The sequence below is a fragment of the Seriola dumerili genome, unplaced genomic scaffold (genome assembly GCF_002260705.1).
Source record: "Seriola dumerili isolate Sdu_G_001 unplaced genomic scaffold, Sdu_1.0 BDQW01001731.1, whole genome shotgun sequence".
In the NCBI taxonomy this organism is placed as follows: Eukaryota; Metazoa; Chordata; class Actinopteri; order Carangiformes; family Carangidae; genus Seriola; species Seriola dumerili.
Window position 1 is genome coordinate 651,704 of NW_019175986.1, and position 11,829 is coordinate 663,532.

Genomic DNA, 11,829 nt, shown 5'->3' on the forward strand with positions numbered 1-11,829 from the left:
CACCTTTCGGGCGACAAGAAAATGTCGTGTGTTAAGATTATTAGGCTATGAACGACTCTCAGTGGAAAATTATATGTTTCATCTTGTAGCCTCTATGTACCCACGATAATAGTGTGAACACTCTCGTACACGGCGTGTGTTTCAATGACATTTAGATATTGTTCCCACACTGTCAGAATGACTCGTGTCATTTTCTTTTTAGTTTAACTATTACAACTGTCAAAAATCTCCTCACTACATCACGAGTCTACTTCCTGTCAAGCTTTGTCCTTGCACTTCACAATAAGCGTTCGAGTCATTAAACTGAATACTGTAAACTCTTTATTGTTTCTATCTATTTTATTTTAATTTTTAATCAAGGTACTTATCGTATTACATAGTGAAATTAGAATAACACCAAAAAAACAAACAAAAAGTGTATGTAAAATATGTAAACTTGAATGTTTAGTTGTGATGTATTTTGTCAGAGAATAGCTGATTATTATTATTAATTTAATGGCAATGAAAATAAAATCATACATACAATAAATGGTGAACAAATAAATTATACATAAAAATACATTTTAATTCTTCGACCTGTGGTCTGTAAATCTACATCCGGTATACCCGGAATAGAAAAAGAAAACTATTGATTGGCAACCGTGTGACCCAATCATCTGTGAGAATTTCCTGTCCGACATCGAATCATGTCCGTCGGTGTAGGCAGGCCGATCAATGTAGGCAGAAGTCGTGTGTACCGGAGATTCATGTCCTTGCTTGTTTGATTTTTCCATAACGTGGGTTAAAAACTCACTTGGTATTCGGTGTAGGTCACTGTTTTCTTATCAGTCGGTAAGACAGACTTTTGAATTTGTTGTTATCGTTATATCAGACTCGTAGAGGCCCTGTTTGGCCAAACAAAGTGATTTTATCGTCGTTGTTTGTCTGTGTCAGTCAGCGTCCTGCTAACGAGAGACGTTAGGAAAGTTATTCATTTGTGCTTGTGAGTGTCTGTATATCAATATAAATTAATTTAAGACAAACTGTACTAGGTAACCACCAGCCAGAAACTAGTAATCTGTATCTAATGGATTTATTTCAAAGTAATGCCACAACTTTGCTGGCAGGTATAGTTTCAAAAATAGTTTAACCACGTTTTAAATTGCTTATCAATTTAGTTAGTGTAACTGCACGTAACCAACGTTTCGATTTGTTTTTTCTTGTTTGTTTACATTTGAAAAGACTGTAAGTATAGTGGGTTTTTTTATGTAGACCAGGTTTAATGTGGTCCGCAAGTGGGAGAAAAGTGGAAGAGCTATTCCACTTGCAGACAAAGCATGAAGGAAGAAGAAAAGATTTGGCTCTCGAGCAAAGTTTTGATGTGCAGCAAACCTCTTAATTTCTGTTTTTATCTTTTGCATTGCCTGCATTTAAACATCACCCAACTCGTGTTTACAACAGTTTTGTCAAAAAGTGATTATGAATCGTTTTCTTGTTCTGTCTTCCAGATTTGACTTTAAAACACAGTCCATCATGCCTCTTCTTAAACAGTCCCCCAAATTCTGGGAAGCCCTGAAACTGAAGCAAGGCATCTATGCTCGTCTCCCTAAACACTACCTCACATCCCTCGAGAAGAAAGAGCCCACCCCTGTCCACTGGAGACCCCTGGGAGTCCAGTACCGAGCCAACCCAAAGACTGGGCACAAGGAACGGGTTCAGGATGTCCCTATTCCCATCTATTACCCTCCACATTCCCAGGACGGCCTGTGGGGTGGAGAGGGCTGGATAACTGGCTACAGATACGCCAACAATGACAAAGTGAGATTTAACACTTTTTTTGTAATATATGATAGTACACTTAATGTCTATGGGTTTGGACTGTTTGTCCTATAAAACAAGACATTTGGGCTGGGGTAAATTAAAATGGGCATTTTTTCTATCTTCTGACAATTTATAGAACAAATTATTAGTCAAGAAAATAATCTTCAGTTTTATCAACATTGAAAAGAATGGTTACACCATCTCATTGAATTGAATTCTCCGAAATGTCTCTTCATGTAGCTGTCCAATCGCATGAGGAAGACCTGGAAACCACAGGTGTTAAAACGAGAGCTGTACAGCGAAATCCTTGATCATAAGTTCACCATCCCTGTCACAGCCCGCACTCTGGACCTCATTGATGCTCTCTATGGCTTCGACTTTTACATTCTCAAAGTAAGCGAACACTACCTCTATGAACAAAGTGGCATTTACCATTGGGCTTTTTATATGACTCTAATGTCCAACTCCTATTAGACATCAAAGGAAGACCTGAACTCCAAGCTAGGGATGGACCTCAAGAGGGCCATGCTGCTTCGATTGGCACGCAAAGACACAGAGCTTTACCCCAATGACCCTGTCAAGAGAGAGAAGGTGTACAACAAATACAAGGTAGAAATGCAATCACATGAGATTGATTCCAAATGTATTGAGTGGCTTCAGGCACAACAGTTACAACTAACCTTGACATTTTATAATTAGTGCAGAAGAGATGGAGCTGCAATTTAAAAAAAAAAAAAAAAAAACGTATGCGTTTGTCTTTCTGTCTGAGCAGCAGTTTGAGATCCCAGAGGAGGAAGCAGAGTGGGTGGGTCTGAGTCTGGAGGAGGCTGTGGAGAAACAGAGGCAGCTGGAGCACAAGGTAACAGTCCTCTTACACAACTGCCTGGATCTCATGTCAACAGTTAGCATTAGCATGTAGAGCTAATGCTCCCCTGTTGCAGGCTGCCAGATTTATACAAAACATACATATAGGAAACGTAGGGTGCAAATATCTTCTGTTTTCCTTGAGATACTTTCATCACAGATCAGAGACATACAGTCTATTTGGCTAATTTTCAGACTCTAGGTTCATCCCAATTGACTTATTTGGTCATTCTTTGTTCCTTCATCTTTACTTGACCAAAAAATCTATTTGACCCCTGAGAGATCCTAAAATTCATGACAGGCTGAAATGCTTTATTTTGTACGTTGTTTGTCCTGTGTGTTCTGACACTGTTTTTTCTGACTCGTGTCATCTAGGAGCCTGAACCCCTGTTTAAAGCCTGTGTTGACAAGCTGGCGGAGGAGCTGCGCCTCCAAAAACTCTCAGAGCCACACATCACAGAGAAGGAGTGACAACCACAAACCATCTGAGCGGGACAGATGCAGCTTTTCAGACTGAAAAATTAAGTAGGTTGAACTATCAAGCTTCTCCAGGTGGTGGTGGGATTTTGATTCACCAATTTTCTGCTCCTGAAACATTTTCAGCAATGAGTGCAAACCTTGGAGAACTTCCTGAAGTTTCAACTTACCTTTCCATCTGGGAGTGACACAAAGGACAAGGTTGTGTTGGACTAATGCGTATTTATTTCAGTTCTCTTTTTCCTGTTTGCATTTCAGACCCATGCAAGAGACATTTAGGAATTAAGGCAAAAGCCTCCATTAGTGTAAACACAGCTGAGATATAAGGCCCTTGTATGGGATATCTAAAAATAAAATAAAAAACCCTGTTTTCTTAAACCTTGTTTCTGCTCATCTGTTCTCCAATAATTATTAAATCAACTTAATTATATAATTGATTCGTTCACTGCATGATGTGAGATGTAAGCAAAAACAGCTTTAAGGAACAGTTTGACATTTTGGGTAATATGCTTATTCACTCTGATGTTTGCATGGTAAATATGTAGCTGGAGCCAGCAGCTTGTTAGCTTAGCGTAGTTTAGTATAAAGACGATAAATAGGGCGACAGAGCAGTTTAATCTATAGAAATTTTAAAAATGTAAGGATTTCTACTACTTTTAGTCTTTTGTGATAGTAAAATGAAAGTCTCTGAATTTTGGACTGTTTGATGACATCCCCTTAGCTTTGGGAAACTTTGATTTATTTACTCTTGTATTTTACAGACCAATCGATTAATGAAGAAAATAATTAACAGATTAATCGATAATGAAAATATTCAGTTGCAAGCCTAGATCAAACTATCCAAAAGTATTTAAAGTGGTTAAAATGAGCTCCTTATTGAATGGCTACAATAACAATGAATGTTGCTTTTATGTTAACACCTCAGCAATAGTAATAAGATTATACAGGATGCAATAATGCAATAAGCTGTAATAGATAACGAGATAGATACTTTATTTATCCCCTAGGGGAAATTCATGTGTCCATTAATACTGCATAATGAGTATTTTTACTTTTGATACTTAAATTAAAAGTTTTGTGGCATTAGTATTTTCCATCAGCTCTTAGCAACAAGAGAATGAGAGTATTTCCCAGGATGTCAAACTCAGTACTAGCTGAATATGCGTTTTACTACCTTTATGGGGATGTGAAACCAGGGCTTTTTATTCCTGTGTTTGCCCATTAGATGGAGCCAAAATGCTTAAAATGAAAAGAACATAAAGTCGCCATTTGCGAGTGGAGAGATGATAGAGCCATCTGTGTCTCTATTCAAATCAAGTTACAACTAATGAACTTCAGAAATTAATCAGGCTCATCTATAAAAGCCCTGATGCCATATGTTAACCTCCAAACAGCAGTTAAATGTGTTATATCACTGTAATCTTTGAAACTATTGTTTATTTCTCAGCATTTCCTGGTCAGAGACATTGGGTAGTACTACTATCAAAACAAACAGTGTCGTAATAAACCACACATCTGCCCTAATGCAGCAAAGACCCTTATATGGTGCTTGAGTTGACAAATGGAAAAAAAGACAAAAAATAAGGTTATGAAAACATAAAAAAAACGTTTCTTCCCTAGTTTCGCTTTCAGCACTTCTGGCCTGATCTGTGTCAGTTATATTGGTGTTTTGTCACTCTGTGGTTGTAGCATACTATTATGGTAAGATGGGGAGTCCCTACTGGGGACTCCCGTGGGTGTTGTAACCTCGGCAACAGAGAAAAAAATTATACTTGGCACCTGTAAACAGAAAAATTCACTCCTCATATATATACAGCTGCAGTCTGGAATTACCCTTTCATATTGTGCACATGATCAAAGTTGTCCATATTAACAAAACAAACTCCGAAACTGACACACCAAGTGCCAAATTTGGTCTTTTTCTTTTTTTCTCCTTTTTTGGCAGACAGATCACAGAGGAACATCTGGCTGGTTCATCCTCAGCCCACTGAGCTAAATGAAACACTGTACATTTAAAAAAAAAAAAAAAAAGTAGATTTTTAGCACTCGCAGCCCCATTCCACCACTTTGGTCCAGATTGAAATGTTTTAACAATTATTGGATGGATTGAAATGGAAAGATGAAATCTGGCACAGACATTCATGTTTTCCAGAGGAAAACTCTAATGACTTTGGTGATCCTTGACTTTTTCTCTGCGCTACCATGAGGTTCACATTTGTTGTTTTGAGTGAAATATCTCAAAAACTTTTGGATGGATTGCCATTAAACTTGGTATAGTCATTCATTGTCAGTCATGTTCCCCTCTGTGATTCATTGTAACGATTGTCTTAACTTTTCATCTAGCATCATCACCAGGTCAACATTTCAGTTCATCCAGTACTTTTTGGTTTGTGACCAAATAACTTCAAAATCAATTAGCTTTACTTTGTGTTTAGTGTTAATTAGCAAATGTTAACATGGTAACATGCCAAACTAACACGTTGACAATGGAAAACAAAACACCTAGCCTACTTCACATCAGCACGTTAGCAGAGTCATTTTGAGCCACTAACATGGCCGCAGACTCTCTTGTTTCTAAAAACTCATTGGTGGCATTTGTTAACCTTTATGCAGCAAAATAAATTTGTCTTCAGTTTCTTAATTTGGTCTTAGAAATGTCCTCAGAAAATATTAAAGGTCTTGCAGACTGTGCAGACACCTTGATGACTGTCATCATGTTTGCTGGGTAGATTCAGAGAGATTTATTGTATTTGTAAGGATAAAATACAACTTATATCAGAAAAAAGGTAATATCGTTATATAAATGTGTTAATCATTAGAGATTCCGCCATACATTTTAAACCATACTATCCGTACTTCTAGTATGCCTGCTTTATGGCAGTATTGGATTTATACATGATTTTTCACAAAGGTGAAGGAGTACCTTGATTCATCACATATTTAATTTGTTTGATCACAAAAAGTCAATTCTTGTCTGGTTAACTTTATATATTGCAATACATATTAATCTTGCAATAGTGAATTACATGCCATGATCAAAATTGAAGCCATATCCCCTACTCCTATAGGACAGTGTGGCACCAGGCTGTCATTTCCTGAAATGTGACTGATTTATCATTAAGGGCTTTTTAAACCCATGTGATCACCAACAGAGTGGGTGTGATTCCAGTGAAAGATCCGGGTTTCATGGAGAGCAGGAATGACTTCATCTGAGTGATGTAACTGAACACTAAATCTCCCCTTCACAAGGGCATGAGTTCAGTTGAGGTTAGGCATCGTACAAGCTCCCTGATTAAGTGTCTCCGTATCATCATTTCTATATTTGATCGTTTCCACCACACGACTCATCCTGTGAGCTCAGTATTCCCCAGAGTCTCCACAAACCAACAGACACCAAAGTTTTAATCAAACCACGACAGGTTCAGACCTACAGTCTGAAACCAGTATTTAATTGTGTTGGGAAAAGAAATAACATAGTCATAATTACTCAATCAGCAAATCATAAATGGTTTCATCTTCTCAAGTCTGAGGAGTTGCTGCTTTTCTCTGTTTTATATCTTAAAAATAAGACTTTTGCAGATGTCTCTCACATCTCATAACCCAAACAGTTAGACAAGAAAATGTACAAATTGTAACAGCCTGCAGCTGGTTAGCTGAGCTTAGCATAAAGACCAGAGACGAGGTGAAACAGCCAGCCCAGTTAGCTTAGCTTAGCATAAAGACTGGAAATTAGGCAAACAGGTAGTCTGGCTAGATTTGTTTGCATGTAGAATGGAACCAGGGTCAAACAGCAATCCTGGTTAGCTTTACATAAAGACCAGAAAAAGGTGTCAAACTGATAGCCCATTTAGCTTACTGGTTAGAGTAGTGTATAAAAAAGACTGGAAACAGCTAGCCCAGTTGTCTTAACTTAGCATCACGACTAGAAAGGGTGAAACAGCTAGTCCGCGAAACTTACCTTCACATAAATGAATGGATGAACGGATGAAACGGCTAGCATGGTTAGTGTAGCACAGTAAAAAAGGCCAGAAAATCAACCAAGCAGAAAGCCCTATTATGTTAGCTCACCATAAAACAGCTAGTCTAGCTTTATGGGCACAAAAACACAGTGGCAAAGTAAAGTGTTAATTAGTGAGTTGTAGAGGAGGTGGTTGGCAGATTTTGTTATCTTTGGACAGTATAGGCTAATCTCTCACTTAACTCAACTTCTTTTAGAAGTTAAATAAGTCAATTTCAGCCTTGGTGCAGTAACATTCATAAAAACCCCCCAAAAAAACACACTTGATAAGTCTTTATTAAACCACCATTTTTATGCCAATAAAGGCATTGACCATGTATTAAAACTGATAATGTGGACCATGTCCAGACGAGTCTTAGCAGCAGGGTGTGATGGTACCATTTCCCAGGAAATAGTGTGTGTGTGTGTGTGTGTGTGTGTGTGTGTGTGTCTGTCTGTGTGTGTACTAGATCAAAGGCCTTGGAAACGAGCCCAGTTTGGACTTTCCAAGTGACTGTAAGCTGCCGTCTGTGGTCAGGTCAAATCAACAGTGACAGACAGAGTCAGAAAAGGTAACACCTTCCACAGACGTCTCCTACAACTCCACTAACTGCCATCTGCAAAAGTTCTCTGATGACTCCACCATTGTTGGCCGACCCAGGACTTTGTGGATTGGTGCCAGCGGAACCGCCTCCAGATCAACACTAGGAAGACCAAGGAGCTGGTGGTGGACTTCCGGACTCAAACCGGTGAACATCCAAGGAATGGACATTGAGATAGTGGACTCTTACCAGATACCTGGGTGTTCACCTGAACAATAAACTGGACTGGACTCACAACATAGTGTACTCTACAAAAAAGAACAGAGCAGACTGTATCTGCTATGGAGAGTCAGGTCTTTTGGAGTGCAGGGGGTGCTCCTGAGGACCTTTTATGACTCTTCTACGGTATGGTCTGCTGGGGCAGCAGCATCTCCACTGCTGACAGGAAGAGACAGAACAAGCTGATCAGGAAGGCCAGCTCTGTCCTGGGATGCCCCCTCGACCCAGTGGAGAAAGTGGGTGACAGGAGGATGATGGCCAAGCATCATCCCTATTGGAAAACATCTCCCACCCCATGAAGGACACTCTGATAGCACTGTGCAGCTCATTCAGCGACAGGCTGCTGCACCCAGCATTGTGGGTAGGAGAGTTACCGCAGGTCTTTTCTTCCTGCTCCTGTCAGACTGTACAAGAAACATCGCACACAGTAGACCTTACACATACACACATAGACTGACAAATAACCATATGTAATAATTTAACTTACCAGCTGTGCAGTATCACTTATTTGGTACTATTGTCTTTTCCTGTTTTGTTATATTTATTGTCTAATTGTAAATATTACATTATTATGTTATTTATGTTTTTTTAGTGCTTGGTACTGACATTTCAAAGTTTTTTCTTTCTTTGCACTGTCACTTTGGTGCTGTAATACTGCAAATGTCTCCACTGTGGGACTAATAAAGGAATATCTTCTCTTACCTTATCTTACCTGGTCTATCCGACATATTCCCAACAGCATCACATGAAGTAACCAGGCACTGAGGGTGTAGGTTTGCTTATGGACGGTAGGGACATGTCCCTACAATATTTTGGGAGGACAGAATTGTCCCTACCAATATCTGAGTGAACTCGTCTGCGCTAAGTTTGGAGTGATGTCATTTTAAATCATTCCAATGTGCCCTCCAAGAGGCTAGGTCTCCAAGACAACCAATTTAGGCATGCTACCATTTGATTGACTGAAAGGGCGGGGGATATCTAAAGGCTTATGTCATGTGAGAATATTACACTGGTACCTAGGGTCACCAGAGAAAAAGCTGACTGATGTTACTTAGCCATGTTAACTAGTGTAAACTAGCAAGCTAAACCTGGCTTCTTTCTTCAATAGACTAGCAAAAAGGTTGCTAGCAGGAGTACATAAAATGGTGGATATATTAAATTTCTGTTGAAAAATCACATGGAACTGTCTAAGAATAAAATGACTCTTTTATGCCTTACTATAGTGTGAAGTTTTTGACTTACTAAACTAAGAATTTTTAATACCTTACTATGCTGTGACATTTTCTGTGGCTTTTTATGCCTTAATATACTATGTCGTTTTTATGACTTTTTATACCTTACTATAGCATGACTTTTTATGCCTTACTATACTGTCGTTTTTATGACTTTTTATGCCTTACTATACTGTCGTTTTTATGACTTTTTATGCCTTACTATACTGTCGTTTTTATGACTTTTTATGCCTTACTATACTGTCGTTTTTATGACTTTTTATGCCTTACTATACTGTCGTTTTTATGACTTTTTATGCCTTACTATACTGTCGTTTTTATGACTTTTTATGCCTTACTATACTGTCGTTTTTATGACTTTTTATGCCTTACTATACTATGACTTTATATGCCTTACTATACTATTACTTTTTTATGACTTTTTATGCCTTACTATACTATCCTGTTTGCATGCCTGTCTGTACTATGTCATTTTCATAATTTTTGATGTGTTACTATAAAATGTCGTTTTTATTCCTTACTATGGTATACCTTTTCTATGACTTTTTATGCCTTACTATACTATGACTTTTTTTTTAGTTTTATGCCTTACTGTTCTATGAATTTTTTGACTTTTTATGCCTTACTATACTATGACTTTTTATGCCTTACTATACTATGTTGTTTTTATAACTTTTTATGCCTTACTATACTATTTTGTTTTTATGACTTTTTATGCCTTACTATTCTATGTTGTTTTTATGACTTCTTCTTACCTTACTATACTATAACTTTTTATGCTTTACTATACTATGACGTTTTTATGACTTTTTAAGCCTTACTATACTATGACGTTTTTATGACTTTTTAAGCCTTACTATACTATGACGTTTTTATGACTTTTTAAGCCTTACTATACTATGACGTTTTTATGACTTTTTAAGCCTTACTATACTATGACGTTTTTATGACTTTTTAAGCCTTACTATACTATGACGTTTTTATGACTTTTTAAGCCTTACTATACTATGAATTTTTATGGTTTTTTATTCCTTACTGAACTATGTCGTTTTTATGACTTTTTATGCCTTAGTATACTAGGTCGTTTTTATGACTTATTCTACATTTATGCCTTAATGTACTTTGACTTTTTATGCCTTATATATTTACTTTTTTATGACTTTTTATGCCTTACTATACTATGACTTTTTATGTACTATGACGTTTTTTGTCAATTTTATGCCTTACTATGCTATGACATTTTTATGACTTTTTATGCCTTACTATTCTATGACTTTTTTATGACTTTTCATACCTTACTATACTATGTCGTTTTCATAATTTTTGATGTGTTACTATAAAATGTCATTTTTATGCCTTACTATTGTATACCTTTTCTATGACTTTTTATGCCTCACTATACTATGTCGTTTTATACCTTACTATACTATGTCGTTTTATGCCTTACTATACAATGTCGTTTTTTATGACTTTTTATGCCTTACTATACTATGTAATTTTTATGACTTTTTGTGCCTTACTATTCTATGAATTTTTTATGACTTTTTATGCATTACTATACTATGTCGTTTTTATGACTTACTATACTATGTCGTTTTTATGACTTTGTGTGCCTTACTATACTATGACGTTTTTTTTAGTTTTATGCTTTACTTTTCTTTGAATTTTTTGACTTTTTATGCCTTACTATACTAGGACTTTTTGTGCCTTACTAGGCTATGACTTTTTTATGACTTTTTACGCCTTACTATACTGTGACTTTTTTATGACTTTTTTTGCCTTACTATACTGTGACTTTTTATGCTTTTCTATACGATGACTTTTTTATGACTTTTTATGACTTTCTATACTATGTCGTTTTAATGACTTTTTATTCCTTACTATGCTATTTCGTTTTTGTGACTTTTTATGCCTTACTATACTATTTTGTTTTTATGACTTTTTATGCCTTACTATTCTATGTTTTTATGACTTTGTATGCCTTACTATACTATGACTTTTTATTCCTTACTGAACTATGTCGTTTTTATGACTTTTTATGCCTTAGTATACTATGTCATTTTTATGACTTTTTTTCTACATTTATGCCTTAATGTACTTTGACATTTTATGCCTTATATATTGACTTTTTTATGACTTTTTATGCCTTACTATACTATGACTCTTTATGTACTATGACGTTTTTTGTCAATTTTATGCCTTACTATGCTATGACATTTTTATGACTTTTTATGCCTTACTATTCTATGACATTTTTATGACTTTTCATACCTTACTATAATATGTCGTTTTCATAATTTTTGATGTGTTACTAAAAAAATGTCGTTTTTATGCCTTACTATAGTATACCTTTTCTATGACTTTTTATGCCTTACTATACTATGTCGTTTTATACCTTACTATACTATGTCATTTTATGCCTTACTATACTATGTCGTTTTTATGACTTTTTATGCTGTACTATAATATGTCGTTGTTATGACGTTTTATGCCTTACTATACTATGACTTTTTTTTTTCTTTTGTGGCTTACTATACTATGTTGTTTTTATGACTTGTTATGCCTTACTATATTATGCCTTTTTATGCCTTACTACACAATGTTGTTTTTATGACTTTTTATGCCTTACTATATTATG

The 11,829-nt window shown here is 36.3% G+C and overlaps 1 protein-coding gene across 2 annotated transcripts; it reads left to right on the top strand.

Moving 5' to 3' along the window:
• The first annotated feature begins 710 nt into the window (after positions 1-710).
• mrpl28 (mitochondrial ribosomal protein L28) lies at positions 711-3,519 on the top strand. Of its 2 annotated transcripts, XR_002665834.1 has the most exons (7): positions 711-831; positions 1,488-1,797; positions 2,041-2,193; positions 2,275-2,409; positions 2,573-2,659; positions 3,040-3,189; positions 3,400-3,519. XR_002665834.1 is itself a non-coding variant. In XM_022768625.1 (6 exons), exons 2-6 carry the CDS (start codon positions 1,513-1,515, stop codon positions 3,133-3,135), a joined length of 756 nt encoding a protein of 251 aa, XP_022624346.1. In that variant the 5' UTR covers positions 711-831; positions 1,488-1,512; the 3' UTR covers positions 3,136-3,519. The 2 variants fall into 2 exon arrangements, 1 of the variants encoding a protein (XP_022624346.1); XM_022768625.1 differs by having other exon boundaries at positions 3,040-3,519.
• The last annotated feature ends 8,310 nt before the right edge of the window (positions 3,520-11,829 follow it).